The 20834-nt window shown below is 37.7% G+C and overlaps 1 protein-coding gene across 1 annotated transcript; it reads right to left on the reverse strand.

Moving 5' to 3' along the window:
• Positions 1 to 343: 343 nt before the first annotated feature.
• rad54l (RAD54 like) lies at positions 344 to 11751 on the reverse strand. Its single transcript, XM_085437270.1, has 18 exons — positions 11443 to 11751; positions 11260 to 11340; positions 9531 to 9641; positions 9364 to 9424; positions 9143 to 9278; positions 8946 to 9015; positions 8049 to 8337; positions 7171 to 7295; positions 6940 to 7090; positions 6733 to 6859; positions 5678 to 5752; positions 3774 to 3904; positions 3483 to 3593; positions 3003 to 3126; positions 2848 to 2926; positions 2587 to 2766; positions 2292 to 2455; positions 344 to 1023 (listed from the first exon to the last, which is right to left on the reverse strand). The coding sequence occupies exons 1-18, from the start codon at positions 11443 to 11445 to the stop codon at positions 822 to 824; spliced, it is 2220 nt and encodes a 739-aa protein (XP_085293396.1). The 5' UTR covers positions 11446 to 11751; the 3' UTR covers positions 344 to 821.
• Between the last annotated feature and the right edge of the window lie 9083 nt (positions 11752 to 20834).

Here is a 20834-nt window from a genome sequence, read left to right on the forward strand (position 1 = left end):
ATTTGATCGCTGGTGTGTTCTGTGTTCTCACAGCTACAGTTAAACTCTCAAGATCAGAAATAAGTACAAACATTTCATATATTTTCTAAATAAACAAATTATTACATGCACATTCCTGTGACAACGCAACAGTTTGCTTCACTTAAAAGTAAGGCAAACTGTTGCATTCCTTTTGCAGTGCAGAGTTAAGCTGCACATATAAAATGCATACCCCCAGCAGAGAATCTATATTGTGCCATTATCACCAGCAGGAGGTGACACTAGTGTTAGGTCTCTGAAGTGGAATCTGTTCACAGAGCCAGCAATAAACAAAGGTAGAATTTACATCGTGAAAGACCACATATTAAATGTCCATTCTCAATAATTGTTTATTTATTAAAACACAAGCAAGTGGAAAGAAAGTACAACTATAGACCACGTTACATTGCTTGGAGCCAGGCCCAGGGGAGGGGCTTGTCAACAAGTGCCTGGTGGTCAGGCTAGCCTGTGCAGCCTGGCCGGGCTCAGTCACATCTTAACATAACATATTAATGTAATATGCCTGTCTTACAGAAGGTGCACACCTCTTTTTTATTACAGAAGGCTGTGATGACTAACTGAAACCAGACAAAAAAATTTATCTATACAGTAACGTGCATCACAGCTTGTAAATCATAGCACATTTTCCATAAATGCAAAAATGTGAAGAAATAACTGCCTTCTTGTCTGGTTATCAACCTTTATTTTTTCTGTTTAAAACAAATGGAAAAACTCAACAACACATAAATATCCATATTTACAGCATCTGTGGTAGTGTAACACAGCCTTCTGCATTCTTTCTTCTATACTACACCCATCTGGTCCTCATGAGAGCGCTGGTGGAAGACAAAGGACACAGCAGCATCCCAAGACGCTTTCAGCACTTGGTCCCTCAGGCCCTTCTTGTCAGAACAGTGGTTCCAATGGGAGAGGTCACTGTTACAGTCAGCATCATTGTCAGGTTGTCTTGTTTCTCTGCCATTCACACAGCGGCGACAGCGAAACCTAATACAGGAGGGGAAAGAGAGGCTGATTAAGAGCGTGCCATACATTATGATCCATAGTGTGAGATTATTTTTCTATCATAAGTTGCGCAGAGAAAAGACATAACTGTGAGAAAATAATTTCATTTCAGCGGAGCAATTAAATTTCTCACGTGTGAAGAACTTAGCAGCAGTGAACACAGTGTCTGCTTTGTGCAGCTACAGTTTCCCCCCCTCGCGGGAGGCTTTTTCCACCTACAGAGGAATCCTGCTAACACGAATCAACTGACTTTTGACTGGATGCCCATAGGATCCTTTGATCAACAGTTCAGGTGATTGTGTTAAACAGTTACATTGGTTATTTACTGCGTAGCAGTATATATACTGACAACAGTCACTGGATTACATCACTGCTGAAGAAATCTTTAAAACCAGAAGATTCAAAGGTAAGTTCTGAAGCCTCTGCACTGCTGTCCCATTAATCTGCATGCCCTTTATAATTAAAAATAACAAGGATGAGGCAAGGAAGTGTGCATCATAATCAATCAATTATAATTATAGCCAAAATAGAAATATAACCATGCCACCAAAAAGCTGCTCAGTCAGCAGCAAACACGTTCACTTTGGTGGGATGTGCAGCTACAAGTGATAAATCAGTACAGACCGAGAAACTGTAGCCGTGGCCGCAAAGCACACACTCCTGCAGGTGCGACAGCTTCTTTGTGTGGCTTTTGAGTTTTACACGCGAGGGTCGTTAAATTTAAGCACAAAGAATTTAATTGTGCTGTTGAAATTAAATTCTTTTCTTGGATTATGTTTTTTTCTTGAATGCAACTTATGATAGAAAAATAATTCCATACATAGCATAATAATGGCTTCAAACCATTACTATCCACGTCAACCTAGCAATAAAAATGCCATAACTAACAACTTCGAATCACTTTTCACGACAGTGTCAAACCCTCTCAGTTTTGCTCAAATAACTATTAATCTCGAAAACTCACATTAACCTCACTTGGTGTCAGTTCTTGTGCGAAAGCCCATAAAACCTAAAAGCACATGATAGGCTGCCCAGAACATGATAGATGCAAAGATCTAACTGCAGCTGCAATGAGCTCTCAACTCAGAGAAGAACACATAACCTTTTACAGCTACGTCACTTGTGCCAAGAAAATTTCTACAAGATATTTGGGCTTTAATTTTAATTTACCATTTCTAGAGTAAATTAAGTTCTCTGGACAATTAGTAGACTGAACAGCACAGACAACGTGTGTGAGTAACGTGTTGTACTTGTCGTGTGTGTCACTAGTGGTCTCTTCGTTGAGAGTGAAGAGTTCTCGGAGTTCGCCCAGAGAGAAGTGACGCTCCACATCCTGCTCTTCATCCACCACACAGCTGCTCAGGGCTTTTTTATGGGCCTGCCTTTGCAGGATCTTCTCTTCAATTGTTCCCGTCTGTCGGGAAACAAGCACAAGTCAAAACTGGTAAATCTGTAACCAGCTCAGTGTAGATTTCAAAAGTAACCTGCTGTACTAAAACACTGAATGTGAGGTCCTAAACACTGTTGAAAATGCACTGAACTGACAGAGAGAAGTCGGTAGATGTAGCAGGTCTTCTTCTGACCATCTCTCCACACCCGAGCCATTGCTTGCTCGTCATTCGCTGGGTTCCAGTCGGGATCAAACATCACCAAGCGGTTAGCACCAATCAGATTGAGGCCACATCCACCAGCCTTGCTACTCAGCATGAAGATGAACTCTGGGTTCTGAGAAAAAGATGTCTTCAGACGCTGTTCAGAAGTCTTTCAAAGCTCTAAATATTGCTTCAAACTGATTTTCCAACTCACCGATGGGCTGTTGAACTTTTCCACAATCTTGGCTCTTTTCTTGATGGACATTGTGCCATCCAGCCGAACATAGAGGTATCTGACAAAGACACAAAGGAGGAGGAATTAAAATCATTTAAATAGCGCACTTAAAATAGTGATTTCTGCAAATATACCTTCTAGATCTGCAGAGCTTTTCAAAGAGATCCAGAGTCTGTGTGTAGTTGGAGACAAGCACCACTTTGTCTCTTGTTGTGGTCTTTGTCATTGCCAGAATGTAGTCGAGAACCAGCATTTTCCCTGAAATAAACAAAGCAATAAATAGAGAGAGGAGAGGCTGCATGACTTTAAAATAGCACCACCCTTTAGACACATTAGGCACATTTACAGAAAATTAGTCTTAACAAAAGAAGGCAATAAAAAAGTTAATTCTTATAAAACAATATTTTCTTTAATATTATGTAAATGTAAACATTAGACAAGCTATTAAATTGTGAAAACAACCCTGTTCACATTTTTACTTAGCTTATCTATCTGACCTAATGTTCTGTTTACATTCTACTAATCTAATGCTAATCTTCTTCCAACTAGTAAGTGTGGATGACCTGGAAGACCATCAGAGGAGCTGCACCACGATATGCTGTGCACGTTCTTACCAGAGAGCTGAGGTTCAACATCTTTGGTGGAGTAGTTTGGAGGGAAAAGTTCTAATGCCCCTTCAAATCCCTCCTCCCGTTCCACACACTTCTCATAAATAAGAGCTGGATCTGAGAAAGATGGCACTCATTTGTATTTTTTCCAAGCAGAAGATAATTCTAGATGTAAGACGACAATCTTGTTTTCTATTAATAGTTTACATTTTAGCTCAATTATGAGAGGACAATTTTTCTGATGATCACTGTAGTGTTCACAAATGCAACATTTTGTGTTACATTTTTCTCACTTACGATTGCACAGTTTCTTGAGTGATGTGATGGAAGACAGGGAGGAGACACTTATTTTGCCCTTTTGTAATGTCTCAATGGGTTTGGCCTGCTTTAGAAAGTGTTTATAGAGCTCTGTCTGTAGAGGGGTCAGCCTGCAAGGAATCACAAAGAGACACAAATTCAAATCAAATTCCATGTAAATTAAATCCTGTTTACATTTTTGTTTTGGGACACTCCATACTCCCAAAACACCTCCCACAGGACACCCCGAGGGACACGTTCGAATGCCTTCTCCAAGCCTACAAGACAAATGTAGACTGGTTGGGCAAACTCCCATGCTCCCTCGAGCATCCTCGAGTGGGTAAAGACCTGGTCCAGTCTTCCATGATCGGGACAAAAACTGCTCGAGTAAACCTCAAGTAAGGGATATATCAAAAGTATCATAATTTATCAGAAAAATAAATAAATTATGGTAGCCCCAATACTACCCCTCAGCCTCCTTGCAGGAGAATTTTCCTCTGTACGTTTCCTCTGAAAAGTCCCGGTTCTAGAAGATTTAATTAGCAAGTCACTAATCCTACTAACCCTACCCTTGGGTTACTGTATTTTTTCATATCTTGCACCAGGTGTTCAATATTTTAACAATACTGCTAATTGTAACCAATGTGTTAATTAGAGCATGCAAGAACATAAAAATATGTCCTTCCAACACCATAAGAAAATGACACATGAGCTATTTTACGAGGCTTTCACTCTAGCGATTCTGCTAGCTAAGTTTTAGACAGATGTTGATAATTTTTTATTGCTAAAACTAAGCAAGCTTTATAATCACTTAAAAATTTTGCAACAGCAACAAATGCAGTGTAAAATGTAAAAAACACTGGTGGCTGGCAGTGCTACACAGCCTCCTTGGAGAGGATATTATGCACCTATAATAGCAGATGCAGTTATTTCTCTAAGGTCTACTTAAACAAATCAACGAGCCTTATTTGTAACTGGTAACAAATAATGAAAGAAATGGTACGCTTTAATCTATGCACTAAGTCAGTCTGTTGAACCTCAGTATCATTCTCACTACAAACTGTAGCAATACTGACAGATCATTCCACGTCAGGTTTACACAAAATAAAACAATTATAAATGAAACAATAAGCATGTAATATCTTTTAACACTTATATCAAATTGTACCCTGGCCTTAAAATCCATACAGTTACAGCAATCTGACAGCATAAGGTTTAATTTAATCATTATAAAAACTCACTGTAAAACAATAGTTATTGAGAAAATGCTTTGAATATCATTTTGTCAAAAGACTGAAACAATGATGCTGGTATATTATATCGTGCCACTGATTAAAAAACAAACAAAAACAAATTGTATCAAAGTGTCCCAGACGCTCCGCAGATGCAGCTTTGCTATTGGTATGAGAAACCTATATGATATCCTTCCTGAGTACTACATATATGGCATGGGTTTTTTCATTTATTAATTTTTAACTTAAATTTTTTTTTAAATCCTACAATACTGCTTTCTTGAGCTATTGTGTTTTCAAAACTTGGCTCTGATACGAGATTTTTAGTAGATGCATGTATGGTTTCAATTTGAAAACCATCATTTTCATCTTAGGTGATTTATCGTCTTTCACAAGATTTTCAGACAACTTGAACAATAACCTTGAGGTCAAAGTCACCAAGATTTTAACTTTGAGATTTTTAATAGATCTGGAAAAAAAAAAAAAAAAAAAAAAAAAACAACCTGCGTCACCTCGTTCTCAAGTTATTGTGTTCACAAAGTTGGGTGTCCATGGTGCCCAGCACCCACCCAGCCAGCAGAGTGAGGACAATTTATAAAAATTAAAATATTAAAGAAGTTATCTCTGCTTAAAAAAAAGAGGGTTCTTCATGTTGAGCACCAATCTACCTACCTGCAGCACACAATCTGCTCAATTTTCATAGGAAGATACTTGGACAAGATATCAGATGTCCTCCTTATCAAACACCTGTTGATACAGAATATGGTCATTACAACCGAAGCAGAATAAAAGAGAGTTCAGTTTGTTGAAGACATTCGTCTAAACGCAAAACATATAAATAAATATTTATTTTTAGGATGCTTATGTTTACTTGACTCTGTCTAACAAAGACAAAACAAAGGAGCAGGAATTAATATAATTTAATTAACACAATTAAAATAGTTGTTTCTCCAAATGTATCAGAGATTATGCTGCATAATCTCATTCTAAATCTAATCTATGAAAATCAGATAATGAAACAAAAACATGCTGCATTCAATTACAAAATTATATCTTAAAAGAAATCAAAATAAAAGCTAAAAGCCTAGAAATTAACAGGAACAGGTCATAAGATTAAATAAAGTTTCATCCCCTCTGTGTGTGTCCCAAGGATCCCAGGGGCTATGTTGTCTGGGGGGAGGGGGAGCCATTCAGAACCCCCTGTGCTGCTTTTTGAACAAAATGAAACAAGTGTGGACATTTCTGCAAGACAATGATGCCAAACATGCAGCCGAGGAAACTTTCAACTGGTTTCAGAGCTGCTACAATTACCCAGCCAATCACCTGACCTGAATCAAAATGAAAATCTGTGCGAAGAACTAAAGCTCAGAGTTCATAGAAGTGGCCCACAGAGCCTTCACAACCTGAGAAATGCATGCAACTAGCTTCTCCATACAGGAAATGTTGAAGCTGTCATTGCCAACAAAGGCTTTTGTATGAAGTATGAAATCAATTTCAGTAAGTGTGAAATACTTTTTTCCTGTATCATTTCTCATTATTACACATAACTTAATTTATGAACAGCTATGGGTTCTTTACATGAGTGGATTGTTACCGACATCCGGTGAGAATTTTGTGTCAATAGCACTCTTGAAAATATATTTACTTAGAAAATAGCACCAGCACCTGCCTGAAGGCAGTTTATATTATAAGGTAAAGTACTTTAGTGTTCTGTTGCATGAACTTACCTGTTGACTATGCTGATTAGCTCCTTCAGTTTTTCTTCCCCACTCAGTCTTTCTTTATCACTGGCATCTGCATCCCGTCCCTTAAGGATGGGAAGTTCGAATCGCTTTTTAAATTCCTGGGATGTGCCTGCAATCCAGATGAAACGTTAAACAAATCTGATCAGAAAAGAGCTTTTTACCTATTTCTGTATTTGTAATGCTGCTTACCAAGAATACCAGCATTAACAAAGTGGACCAGGCTGAAGTACTCCAGAAGGTCATTCTGTATGGGTGTGCCTGATATCAGCACTCTCCTCTGGGCACTCATGGTGTTCAGGGCCTGATATGTCTGGTTATCAGAGTTCTTAAGCCGATGGCCCTGAAGAATACAATAGTACTGTTACATCCTAACTTCGAGAGTTCTTGATAGCTCTGAATTGTATGGATAAAGTGAAATACTTCGTCACAGATGATAAGTCCAACTTTTCCCCTGTGCAGAACCTCAGCATGCAGTCGAAATGTCTCATATGAAATGATGAGGATGGGTGTGTGTGCTCTCAAGCTGCGCTGCGAAATGAAACTCTCTGAAAGAACAGAAAACAAACAAATGACCCTTTAGGGAAGCTCATCTAACAAACTTCTTACTATTTAAACAATATTAGCAATAGCTCTCAAGTAAAACCATCTTCTCTTAAACTTAAGTCTGCTTGGGCAACAATTTCAATCATGTACACTGGGGCGATCGTGGCTCAAGAGTTAGGAGTTCGCCTTGTAATCGGAAGGTTGCCGGTTCGAGCCCCGGCTTGGACAGTCTCGGTCGTTGTGTCCTTGGGCAAGACACTTCACCTGTTGCCTACTGGTGGTGGTCAGAGGGCCCGGTGGCGCCAGTGTCCGGCAGCCTCGCCTCTGTCAGTGCGCCCCAGGGTGGCTGTGGTTACAATGTAGCTTGCCATCACCAGTGTGCGAATGTGTGTGTGTGTGTAGGGACTAGTAAAGCGCTATATAAATACAGGCCATTTTACCATTTTACACTCTATGACAATGTTTAGAATATTTTTATTCTACTGAAAAAAAACTTTTCACTGACAATCACTGAAAGGTCTTCCTTAAGCTAGCAAAAGATATAATGCTGAGATCAAAGATTATTATACTCAGACAATCTGGGGATACACTTCTTTTTGTTTTTTCTTGGCCAGCTGACCAATCAGAGACTAAGCTTTTTAACAGGGCGGGCTCAAAGAGACAGGAGCTAAGACTATAACTTTGGTCCATTACAAGGCTTTTCCAACAACCTTTCTGTGGATATTTATAATGAGAGAGAAATTAAAGTTAGATACCTAGTTGTCTATTAATGCCTTCCTTTGATCCTCCATCAATGGCCAATGGTGTGATACGTGTTCCCAGCCACTTTCTGACTTCATTATACCAGTTATGAACCAAGCTTGAAGGTGACACCACAATGGCCTTGTCTATCTCTGGCTTAGTATCAGGGCTTTGGCGTAGCAGGGTCCACATGAGGGTGATGCACTGCAAGGTCTTTCCCAACCCCATCTCATCAGCCATGATGCAGCCATAAGATCCTGGTATGCGTCGGCCCGTCACACACTCCCACATGAACTTTACACCCTTAAGAAATTAAAGACATTCAATGTGAATTTCAAAGAAAAAAAAAAACATCACTTAAGGTGAACTACACTGCTTTTTTGGAGCTGAGTCACACTTCACTCTCTTCTTACTAGTTGGCATAAGATATCAAAGTTTCAGAAGCAGCTTGCAAACTACTTTTGGAGGACTGTAACAAGCTGAATTTGTGGCTAGCTGAGCCATGAGGTAAAATACAATGTTAAATTAAACCGTGACAACATCCAAAACCGTTGAAGACATTAAGAATAACTAACTGTGCACAGGCACAAATCTGTGATTCATTAACATTTTCATTCATATTTTACAAACAAATTTAGCAATGCCTCTAAACATTACCCAAGACTTGGCAGTCTTGGGTAATTTAAACAGAAGTATTTAAAGACAAGAAGTTTTACGTTACAGTTTTTTAATATTCTTGGTTAAACTAACATTTATTCTCTTATAATAATTTATAAGATGATTTGTTTTTGTAAATCTAGAATCAAGCATGAAACATTCCACAGTATATGTTTAATACTATGATACTGTTGTATGATATGTGCAATACAGTAGCATAGAGTAGTTTATGTGTAAAGATATCTTGTGTTTACCTGTCTCTGATGGGGTCTGAGCACTTTGCCTAACACTGGATCCACAACCACATGAACGGGTAGTTTTTCTCTGAAAAGAGCAAAGATAGCTTGTGTCACACAAGTATTTTTTAAATCACAAACATGAACAGCACTCTGACAAGAAAGTATTGAGTAAAAGATGATGTATTGAAGAAGGAGTTGTGTTTTTGACCTACTTGTCAGCTTTGATCAGGTCATGGGCACTCAGAGCTGGAGGCTCGTAAAGAATCAGAGCATCTTCGGCAAAAGGATCATGGAGTGGTCTTCTCACTCCTGCACGCTTTAAACCAAGTGCCCTGATTCCCAGTGATCCTGTAGGTATTTCATTAACACAGCAGTGAAGTAATATGCCTGCTGTACTAAAATTAAAAGAGCCATGGTGAGAGAAAAATGTTACCTGCATAATTTGGAATAGGAATTTTAAACGGTTTGGACAGGATACTTTGAATAAATGCCTCCTGCAGAAAAGATTTTTAACAGGTAAGCCTCGTTAAATCATTAAACTTTATTCACACACAAAATCTATACAAAGATATTTATCTGACAGCTTTAAACAATGCTTACATGTTTTTCACCATCCATACATGCAAGACGGTTGTTGATCTGCGTCAGAGGCTTTCTATGGATAGAAATGTGGTTTTCTCTCATTTCATTATCGCCTTTTCTTCTTTTCTCCTGCATAAAAAATATAAATAAATAATGAAAATGTTTTTTAAATATCTGTAAATGGCATACACCATAAATTAGGCCCCTCACTTTCTGCCATGGCTCTTTAAAAAAAACAAACAAAATTCAGCAGGTTATCCACTGCTCTAATTTTCTACTAAAATAAAAAAAAATAAAATAAAATATATATATATATATATATATATATATATATATATATATATATATATATATATATATATATATATATATATATATATATATATATATATATATCTATCTTGAATCCCTGTTCATATACTGACATTTCTGAATGTTTGTTTTGTAATTCATAACTCCTGAAAAAAGTAAGCACATTACATTTGTGTGTGTGTGTCTTTTAAAAACAAAAACACTAATGAGGAAGCTGTTAACAGTCTTTTAATAACATACACAAGTGGCAAAAAAATGATGGCTGGCTAGATGTGTATAACTCATATTTCTATAATTAAACATAAAATTACTGTCGCATCTTTACCTTACAATATTAAGCGTCTTGAGGCGACTGTTGTTGTGATTTGGCGCTACAGTGGTCCCTCGTTTATCGCGGGAGTTACGTTCTAAAAATAAGCCGCGATAGGAAATAGCCAACTTTATATTTTACAATCATTATAGATGTTTCAAGGCTGTAAAACCCCTCACTACACTCTTTATACACTTTTCTCAGACAGGCACGAACATTTTCAGATTTTCCTCTCCTGTTTAAACACTCTCAAAGTCCAAACCTTCGTAGAAAAATAAGTCCAGTATTATAGAATGAAACCAAAGGCACCCACAGGTGCATTTGATGGTGCAAAATTTATGGTTGACATTGTTGTGTTTTGGGGGGAGAACTTACAAACATACACACAGCAGGGGCATAATTTCCAGGGGGGTTATGACCCCCCCCAGTAATCAGACGCTATCAATATAATCCCCCCAATAAAATTATGAATTATCTTGCATAAATAGGCTGTTGATTTTCTTTACTCATTTCAATTATTACCAGCAAAATAGTTGCATGTTTAATCATCTGGAAATTTACCCAGATTTATTTATTTATTTTGACAGAGATCTTGACACCCCCAATGTTCAGCACAAAGTTAGGCCCATGAACATACAGTACAGCACTTCAGAGTCACACTGCTAGCGAATGTAAATTTGACGTGCTGGACGCATTCTGTGCTGTGCAGGAGATGCGGTACGGAGGAGATTGATTGACAATGGTCTACAGCCAATCAGGTCGCAGAACACGATGTGCTATAAAAAACAAAAAACAAACATGTAAAATTGCACAAAAAAATCCGCGAAACAGTGAGGCCGCGAAAGCTGAACCGCGTTATAGCGATGGACCACTGTATACAAATGAACCTGAATTGAATTGAAAGTTTTAATAGGAAAACCCTTAATCTAAGAAATCAACTTGGGATGTAACACCTAAAATTTAAAACATCCTATTCTCCTAGGATGCCTAAAGGCTAAAGTGCACGCTTACTTTCCTATTTGAAACGATGTCTAAAGGCAGGTTTAAAAAGGTGTGACACAGGTCAAGAAGCACTCCAACATTAACACCTTAGCTCCAGATATACAGCAGCGGTCCTGTACTTACAGGTTTATGTGTCCACTCATCTTCACAGTAGTCTCCCTCCTGCTTGCGTTTGGCAATCTGACTGGGAGCGAGACTCCTCCGCTGGGACGGAGGTTCATATATTGGCATTACAATTTCTTAATCAACACCCTAATGTAGTGTGTAGGCCAAATGAAATAACTACGAATACGGCTTATTACTTACCATTTCCACGTCTATTCTATGTGGCTGTAGTAATGCTGAGACGTCTCGCCTCACCGTGTTGCTAGCGTTTGTTCGTAGTTACCGCTGTCTGCTTCTTGTCTGTGCCGGTGTACTCCTCCGGTACTATAAACACTTGTTTAACAAATACGTGTTCCCAGCGTTAACGTGAAACGCACTACTAGGTGTATATAGTTAATAGCAAAATCACGATAACGTCAGTATACATAAAGTATACGGCGCACTTTCCTCCTCGTTTCAACTTGGCGCTAATTGTTGTACAACACTACGGAAAGCCGGAAGGACAACAAACTGTTGTAGGCTCGATCTTTATTCGTCCTGTTCAATGAAGCAGAGTACCTGTTGAGTTCACTCTGTTATTAGTGACATTTCTTTATTTGAAATTATAAAGTGAACAGTCAGTCATTCCAGTTCAGTTTGTACAGTAGACATACCAGGCAAATAAGAGTAACAATTAGCAGTACAAATAAAATATGAAGGGTAAATAAGAACGGGGGAGCGATATGAGAGACTTCATAATAGCTTTGTACTTGAAAATTGTATCTGTGACAGCTAATTTGTTGCTGTTATTGGTGACATAGCAAACACCCTTCAGTAACCATTCCGTCATTGACAGGAAGCTCAGTCATGCTTTTCAGTCTTGAAATTGAGCAAAAAGTAACAAAAAGTAATATCAATGCCACCATGGCACTTTGTAACAAAAGGTGTGGTTGATTGTCCCGATGAAAAGGTTTTTTTCCCCCAATTTTTTAAAACGTGTTGATAGATCAATAAGTTTAGAAATTAACACCACATAATGTTGATTTATTTAGACTATGAATATAAACCAATGACTATTTTGAATTATTCAATTACTCAGCCAACCTTTTTGCCCGTAACCAAACTGCAGGGGGTGCAACAGGGCCTCTATGATGTCTTTAAAGTAGCTTAACACCAGGAAAAACTGTGACATCAGAATATCACTCTTTTTATCTTAGGATAATTGTAAGAGCATGTTCTCTTCTCAGGAGAAATTGCCGCCGGCGTCAATGAGGTTGTTTTGCGAGTGTCTCCTGTCACAGATCTTCAAAGAAATCACCCCAGCCCTCACTCCAAACAGCTGATAAGAGTTACACACCCGCCCACATCTATAACATTCAATTTTATTTTGTTTATACAACGCCAAATCACACCAAAAGTCGCCTCTATTCGCTTTATACTGTAAGGCAGACCCTACAATATTAGCCACATGTATACATGTGTTAACATTTATTAGAACATATATATAATGTATTAGACCATTAACAATGGTCTTTGAAAACCTGGAGAGAACTTTAAAAAAAATTACAGTAGTTGAAAGTCTGGCCTCTCTTATGCAAAATTTAGAGAAATGATGGATGAATGATGACTCAAGACTTTTAAGTTTAAAGAAATTTAGAGGATTAATCTATTACAGAAAAAATGTAGGTCATGCTCATAATCCTAACAGAAGTCTGAACAACTAACAATCCATCAAACAAGAACAAGAAACTAAATGAAAAGGTAAGGGTTTTTTGGGTTGTTGTTTTTTTTTGGGGGGGGGGGGGGTGTCTTTAGCCATCAGAATTGTTGGGAACATATTGGTCCATTAGATTGACCTTTGTTATTTTATTTTATTTTATTTTATTACAGACTGCACAGACATGACTGGGGGAGAGGAAAGAAAGAAAGAAAGAAAGAAAGAAAGAAAGAAAGAAAGAAAGAAAGAAAGAAAGAAAGAAAGGGAAAGAAAAACAAAAGGGAAGAGGGACAGTGCGAGACAACACTTAAAAAAAAGAAAAAAAATCACCTGGACCACCTGTTGAGAGAAAAAAAGAGGAAACAAGCAAAAAGAGAGCAATACAATGCAGTGATGTGCCCGTGGGCTCTGCCAGTAGGCAGCCATGCCAGAGTGGACCGAGCACCAGGCCCAGAGGCCCGAGGTCCGAGGGCCCCCCCAGCCCCCAGAAGACTTCCGACTGAGCCACGGGCACCCAGCCCCGCCAAGCAGCCACCGGGAGTGAGCCTGTACATACCTGAGCACCCAGCCCCGGGCATCGAGAACAAGCAAAGCACCAACGCCTGAGGGCATCAGCCACCAGCAGGGAGTGTGGTGGGGTAGATAGGCCCCCATACCTGGGAGGGCCTGAGATGTTCCCAGACTGGGAAGAGTTTCATCCATCTATTTTACGTTTTTACATTTTAACAGCTGAAAATATTTAAGAATGAAAGCTATCAAAAGAATGTAAAATCCAACGTATCCATAAAAATCCTGACTTTTTTTACCCTAATGACAAATATTGCCATCTTCCCACAAACAGATGTAAAAATATTATATAATAATACTTTTTTTTCTTCATTTAAAATCACACAGTCTTTTAAAAAACACTTCAGCCTGAGGTCCAATCAAGTAACAAGGATTAAAACTTACAAACAGAACAGCTTATAAACTACAAACTAAAGGTTCTTAATGCTGTAACAAGTAGAGGAAATTATACAAACAAACTTTTGTATTCTAATCTCCTAAATGTTTGTTATTGTTGTTGTTGTTTAATAATAATCAGCTCATGAATAAATGCCACTACTTTGAGTCTGTATAATTCAATTACCGAGCAATTTTCATTTTAATTCAAATCATTTAATTACTGAGCCTTCACTTCCATTCAGTGAGCTTTGAACATGTCTTTGGTCCACCTGTTGTTCTTTACGATACTAACCACCAGTTTTGGACTTTGACTTCAGTTCACAGCAGCCGCTGTTGGCAACCATCATCTCATCACCCGTCAGCTTTAGAAAAGGATCCCTAACCATCAAACGTGATTCCCTGTCAGCAAGCTCGGTGATGGCAGGAATGAAGAGCCGATAATGATATTTGATGATTTGAAAATCAGATTTTATATAAAGGATTATATGTATTTATGGCAAATAATATGAGTGTGAAATTTAAAAATAAACTTGACTATCATATTATTACAAGGTTGTTATTGTGGATGTCCAAACATCTCTCTTGCCAACATGAAAGTTGCAGAGAGCCCTCTAGTGGAAAAATTATGCAAGATCAACATGTTATAAATGCTCATACCAATAGATCGGCAAATGGCTAATAGAAGCCTCGACCTTGCCCTATTTACTTCACAGTTTTTAAGATTGTGGCTTTGTTTTTGTAAATTAATAATGTTGAGGTTTCTCTCTTCATATTTCACTGAAGTGCATAAATGAATACTAAGAAAATATTTTTTAATATTAAGTTTCAAGTTAATGTCTCCTTTTCCTAACCCTCTCTCAGCAGAGCTCCCCATGGACAAACTGACAGCTGAACTCCAGACAGATCTGCACTTCATGATACTTTTGCTGAAACAGTCTCCATATTTCATCTCCCTTCATGTGGCTGAGATAAGTTACCCACAGGCTTCTCTCAAAGCTGGTTTCTCACCACTTTGTCAGGTAATTTGGCAAACAACATGACAGTTCACAAGTTTGAATGAGCAGTTTGAAATTACACTGAAAATAACAAAATGTTCTCCTCTATGTGAGGAAAGTGTTTGCTGAACAAAACTGCTTTAAGCATTCAAAGGACATTTTGTTCCTTGCTCATGTAGATTGGATTTCTAGATAATTAAAGACCCAAACTTGTAATGAACTAATTGTACTTACATGTACTGTGTTTATTTACACAAATAACTTTTCCTCCCTTGCCATAAGATGTAAGAAACAACTTTGAGCCACATTCAATGTATTTATCCCAAAAAGTTGATTGTGTTTGTCTGGACGTAGTGTTTTCAATGAGAGAAACATTTTGTCACTCATCCAAGTCACTTCTTCAGTCTCAGCTACTGCAGGTTTCCCCAACCTTATGAAAAGTACTTTTGCACAGTAACTGAAACTAGCACCACTGACAAACACGGGCTGTGATGTCAGTTTCTTCATTATTATTATGCAAATTGTCATGGCAATTGATCAACAACCATTGATCAGTGGTCATCATGAGCATTATTCAAAGAGAGTTGGGGAACGCCTGCAATAACAACATCATAAGATGGTGACAGATGTACCCTTAGGCCCCCTCATTGATTCAGAGAGGGTCTTTCCCTTTTCACGTAAATGGCCTCCTTGACTCTGCACTCACACCAGCGTTCCTCCCTGTCCAGGATGTTACATCCTCATCATTGAAAGAGTGTCCACTGGCCTGTTGGTGTGAATAGACTGAAGAGTCCTGGCCTGACGAGGTAGCTCTTCTGTGTTGTGGCATCTCCTTCGCCAGAGGTTGTTTGGTTTCCCCAACATATAAATCATGGCACTCAACAACGTGCACTATATTACTCTGTTTGTATCAGGGGACAGCATGTTTTGGGGGGTTTAAAAACCACAGAGAAAATGCATCTCAACTGTTTCAATACTTCTGACATATATGGGATCACTAAGGGTTTTCGCTTTTGCAGCAGTTGTCCTTCTCTCCTGGATTGGCTGGGGCTTTCTTTAGGTGCCTTCCCAGCTTTGACAAATGTCCAGCTGGGATAACCACATTTACTCAGGGCCTTCTTTATAAGGTTGGGGAAACCTGCAGTCAGCTGAGACAGAAGAGTTCCTAGGATGAGTGACGAAACATTTTCCCCACTGAAAACGCTACGTCCAGATGAACAGAATCAACCTTTTGGAATCTTTAAGAACTTTAATCAGATGTAAAAAGTCATACACAAGTTGTACCTTTACTATAAAAAACAAAAAACAAAAAAGGCAATGTTGACAAACTGAACTTTAATTGCAGGATAGTTCTAGGATATTTTACAGGATATTTTATGTAACCAATTTTATCAAGGGCAATTTATTTAATTTTAAAGAAAAGGAAAAATTGTAAAAACAAAAAACAAACAAACAAAAAAAACCCCCAAAAAACCAAACAAACACAAAAAACCCTGAAACGATCAATTCTAAACTGCTGCTAAATATACCCACCGCAGAACCGCAGATTAATTCTTTCCCTAGCCACGCAGAATGAAATCCCTTTGAGGATGGAGAACGCCAAAAAAGTTCCCAAACTTCCTCCAAGTTCCAGTCCAATATAGGAGCGATGAGTAGAGCAAATCCCCAAAATACTAAATCAAATTTATACTCTACAGTGGATTGAAAAAGAGAAGCTAAATCCTCTGTAAAATCCAGTGCATATTTCAGGGTCTTCGACTCTTATGCTCACTTTGACGAAATCCTGAGGAAATAAAACGTAATTGTTTTTATACAGTTTTAAATCCTGTTCTTCTCCCCATCAAATCACTCGATTCAGACTTTTCACATATAATTAAAAGAGTTTAAAAATGAAAAACACTTTATTACATGTTGTGCTTTTTATGTTGTAATTTAACATGATCTAAAAGTTTATTTGGTGACACAGAAACAGAGTATTTTAAAACTTTACATGTAGTTTGGATCCACACAAGTCTATATGGTCTGTGTGTAGCCCTATTGAGAAATGCCCACAAAAAATTGGACACATCGGCGTAACTTTGTGCTGAACATGGGGGGGGGGGGGGGTGTCAATATCTCTGTCCAAATAAATAAATCTGGGTAAATTCCCAGACGTTTAAACCTGCAACTCTTTTGCTGGTGAGTAAAGAAAATCAGCAGCCTACTTATGCAAGATAATTCATAATTTTATTGGGAGGGGGGTTATATTGGTAGGGTCTGATTATTGGGGGTTGTCATAACCCCCCTAACCCCCCTGGAAATTATGCCCCTGCACCAGACAATGGTTTGTACTCACTCAGCATCAGCACCACCTGACTTTGATGGGAGAGGTTGACAGATAAAATTACTTCATGATCACTGCAGCGCAAGAACAGTGAAATAATGAATTCAATTGTGAAATAATTAATAGTTCGTCAGTTAAAAAACATAGGAAATGAATAAATGAATTATAAGGAAATAAACTGATATTTAATTACTTAAATATTAATTATTTCCCATGTTTATTAATTAATGACACATTAATGAACTAACTGGTGATGTATTTATTCAGTTTTCAGTGCTTGTGGCCCTCCATATTTAAATGAGATCCAATCCAACTTTGAATGATGATTCAAAAGCTGTAACATAGATTAGGGGATTACATGTAAACACTCTCTTGAGCTTTAAATTTCCATTTTATAAAAGTCATTTACTGAGCACTTGCACAAAAATCTCTCATCTTCCCCAGCTGTGCAGGCAGCTGTTTTGTAACAAACTGCACAGAAAAGACAAAAGGCAATGTGGTGGCTGTCGCTGTAGGTGGTAGAGCAGGTCACCTCATCAGGTTGGTGGTTTGATCCTCATCTCCTCCAGTGTATGTAAATATCTTTGGGCAAGACAATAATCCCAAATTGCTCTTCGATGCCTCCATCAGAGTATTTATTTTCTGACCGTTTTCTTCTTCCCACATTTTTACACAAACATATATACTTTCTACTCCTTATAATTTAAAAACTGACTCCTTAATTTATGTTTAATCCATCCGAGGGAAGTTTTTATTTTACGTCGCTGCACACCGTCAACCAATAAACCGATTTGAGCTGAAATGGAGGGAATAATTACACAGAAAAGGCAATCCTATTCATGTATCTGTCACCAGGGCTTATTGCATACAAACAAGTGAAAGAGGCAAAAACACAATTTATGCATCATTTATAGCACTGTGCTCAGGGGTTAAAGTGGGATAGAACGACTGCAGATGGTCACAAATTGTTGTTGCGGTACTTCAGCATCTACCTAGCACTACAGAGTAGCAAGCATTAAAAGCAGTAACATTTGTTTTTCAAATGCAGCACTTTTTGTCAGCTCATCAAATAACAGCAAATACACTCATTTATGTGCAGTTTGTTGAATACTTGAATACTGTTCATGCTAGCTAATGTAATGCTGTATTTCTCAGGGAAAGAAGATTGTGAGATAACTTCACTCAGAGAAAGATGGAAGAAAGACAGGAGAGGAAGAAAAGAGCTTAAATGTAAAGATAAAGATAAAGTTGTGTTTTGTTTATGTTGTAAAACCTCCTGCAAAACAAACTGAGGTAACTAACTTTGTATTATTCCAATCAAAAGGCAGTGTCATCCAGGATAAACTGGTTACCTTTTTATACTGTTTTGAATTTACAATAATGCATTGTGTTGGACTGGTGCAAGTAGGTGTGGTGTTCATGGTCAGAGTTAGATAACATCTAGTATAAGGAGAGCTGAAGATTCACTTTATTCAGTGAATCATCCTTTACAAAAACTGTATACTGTCTAGCATAAAGACAGAACAAACAGTTGGGAAAGGAAATTTTAGAGGATCTTCAGTGTTTTGGACAACCTTGAACACATTATTAAGGATATATTAATGGGAAAATGTTGATATATCCAATCTTGTCAGTTTTCATCATGTGTTTATTTAAAAGCACTTGGTCCTCCTTGAAACACCCTCTACAGATAAATGGATATAGTCCAACCAGCTCTGCCATCATGTCACCATCAGTTTTTCACTGTGAAAATTCAACATTTTATATTTAAAAAATATATTGTTGTATTTGTAACTACCAAGCTCCACCGAGAGTAGTTAAGACTTTGAGTGCTAGAGTTGTAATATAGTATAATTAACGATAAAAGCCAATCTAACATTTAGACTCAGTTACTCTATACCATTAGGAACTTTTATCTTTTACATTTGGACAAGTAATATTTCGTGGGTATTACAGGTATAATAGGAATTTTTTGATACTTTGTATCATTCTTATAGCATTCGTTTTCTGCTCTGACTTTGTGCAGCTCACACTTCATTCAGCCTGTTGCTGTGAGATTTAGGATGCATCGCACTAAAGATGTTCTACGTATTTTTTCGTTATTCCGTTGCCCTGTACTCATGATGTGTAATGACAATAAAGTTAAATCCGAATCCTTTTCTGTGTTGTGCTAGTTGAAGAATGGAAATCCATCATGGTAGACTACGTGAGCAACACGTGAAGACAGCTAGGAAAGAATAAAATATTTCATGCATGTATAAAGTCAGAACTTTCTAGAAAGTTCTTTTCTTTTTGCCAGTGCAGGGTGACTGTGGTCACTAACTTGGTATGAATCCCCAAAAAGCCATATGACAGCATACAGCATGAGTCCCTCTCAGCTAGAGATTATATGAAGCAGTGATCCTAACAGTCTGAACCAAAATCAGTCTCTGCTCTGGGCGTTTCAAAAGACGCATGGTTATAGAACACTGAGTGTTCTGCTTTATAATGAGTTGTGCAACAACATATTAGTTTGCCATATGAATTGTTTATTAAACCAGCATCTGTTACACTTCCAGAGTCTCCTTTAAGACAGAGTGTGAGTGACAGTGGACAATTAGATACAAATGAAAACCTGGAGAGCTGAAGTGGAGAGCAGTCTTCTGTTCATCTTTGTTTTATATCATCTACACTGACCACAAATTCATTAGTAGGAACTGTTAGAAAACAGTTTTCTGAAAGCAGTCAGAAAAAATGGATTAAAACGAGCTTCCTCTTATTATTGGATTTTTAGATCTAAATACTAAAACATGTATTTAATGTAATTCAGCTTGTTTTTCTAATGTCTTGTAAATTCAAGACAGTTAAGACCCTACTTCTGCATGCTCACTGGTTGATTTACTGGGTCAATCTACAACCATCTTTTCCATTTAATACAAACACACAACATGAGTCTGGTCCTCCGTGAGGATTTTCACCTACTAAGTGGTCTCAAAAGAAATCAAACATTTGGTTGTGTTCATACATACACACAAAAAATAGCTGTCGTGGGAAACAAGTTTAAGTTTTGTCTATGATTTCAACGTCTGACAACTTTAACTCTTAAAAACATTTAAGAGTTCACTGGTCACATGTGAGAAGTGTCAGTGTTGTGACATCTGACCTGGATGGGGAGCACTAGCTCACTACTTTTACTGTCTATTTTAATTGTTTTTTTTCCCCTCAAAGGTTTAGCTGAGTTTTGTTATAAGTTAGGAGTCTTTAGAGCTCGAATGAGGAACTTCATCTCACTGTGTCATCAAGAAACAACTTCAGCTAAGCTGGTTTCTTATGCTTTCATTTCTCAATGACAAAAAACATACAAGTAGATTACAAACCACAAATGTGTTTTTAATGAATTAGTGCATTTTGAGATTTTGGTTTGTTTGTTTACACACCACGTCTTATTTCAGACTGAAAAACTTCGCTGTACTTTATCTGTTGGATATTGTTGCATAATTAATGAGAGAATTCTTTACTGGGAAACAGAAAAATTCGGAAATTCTTTGTAATATAATAATAATAATAATAATAATAATAATACATAAAGTCTTGTAATACTTCAAACTATTTTTTCCTAGATCCAAAGACACTTCATTTCAAACATACCACAGCA

This window comes from Copadichromis virginalis, linkage group LG17 (genome assembly GCF_057382275.1).
Source record: "Copadichromis virginalis isolate Kocher_CV1m ecotype Utaka linkage group LG17, C_Virginalis_male_GT1.1, whole genome shotgun sequence".
Taxonomy (NCBI): domain Eukaryota; kingdom Metazoa; phylum Chordata; class Actinopteri; order Cichliformes; family Cichlidae; genus Copadichromis; species Copadichromis virginalis.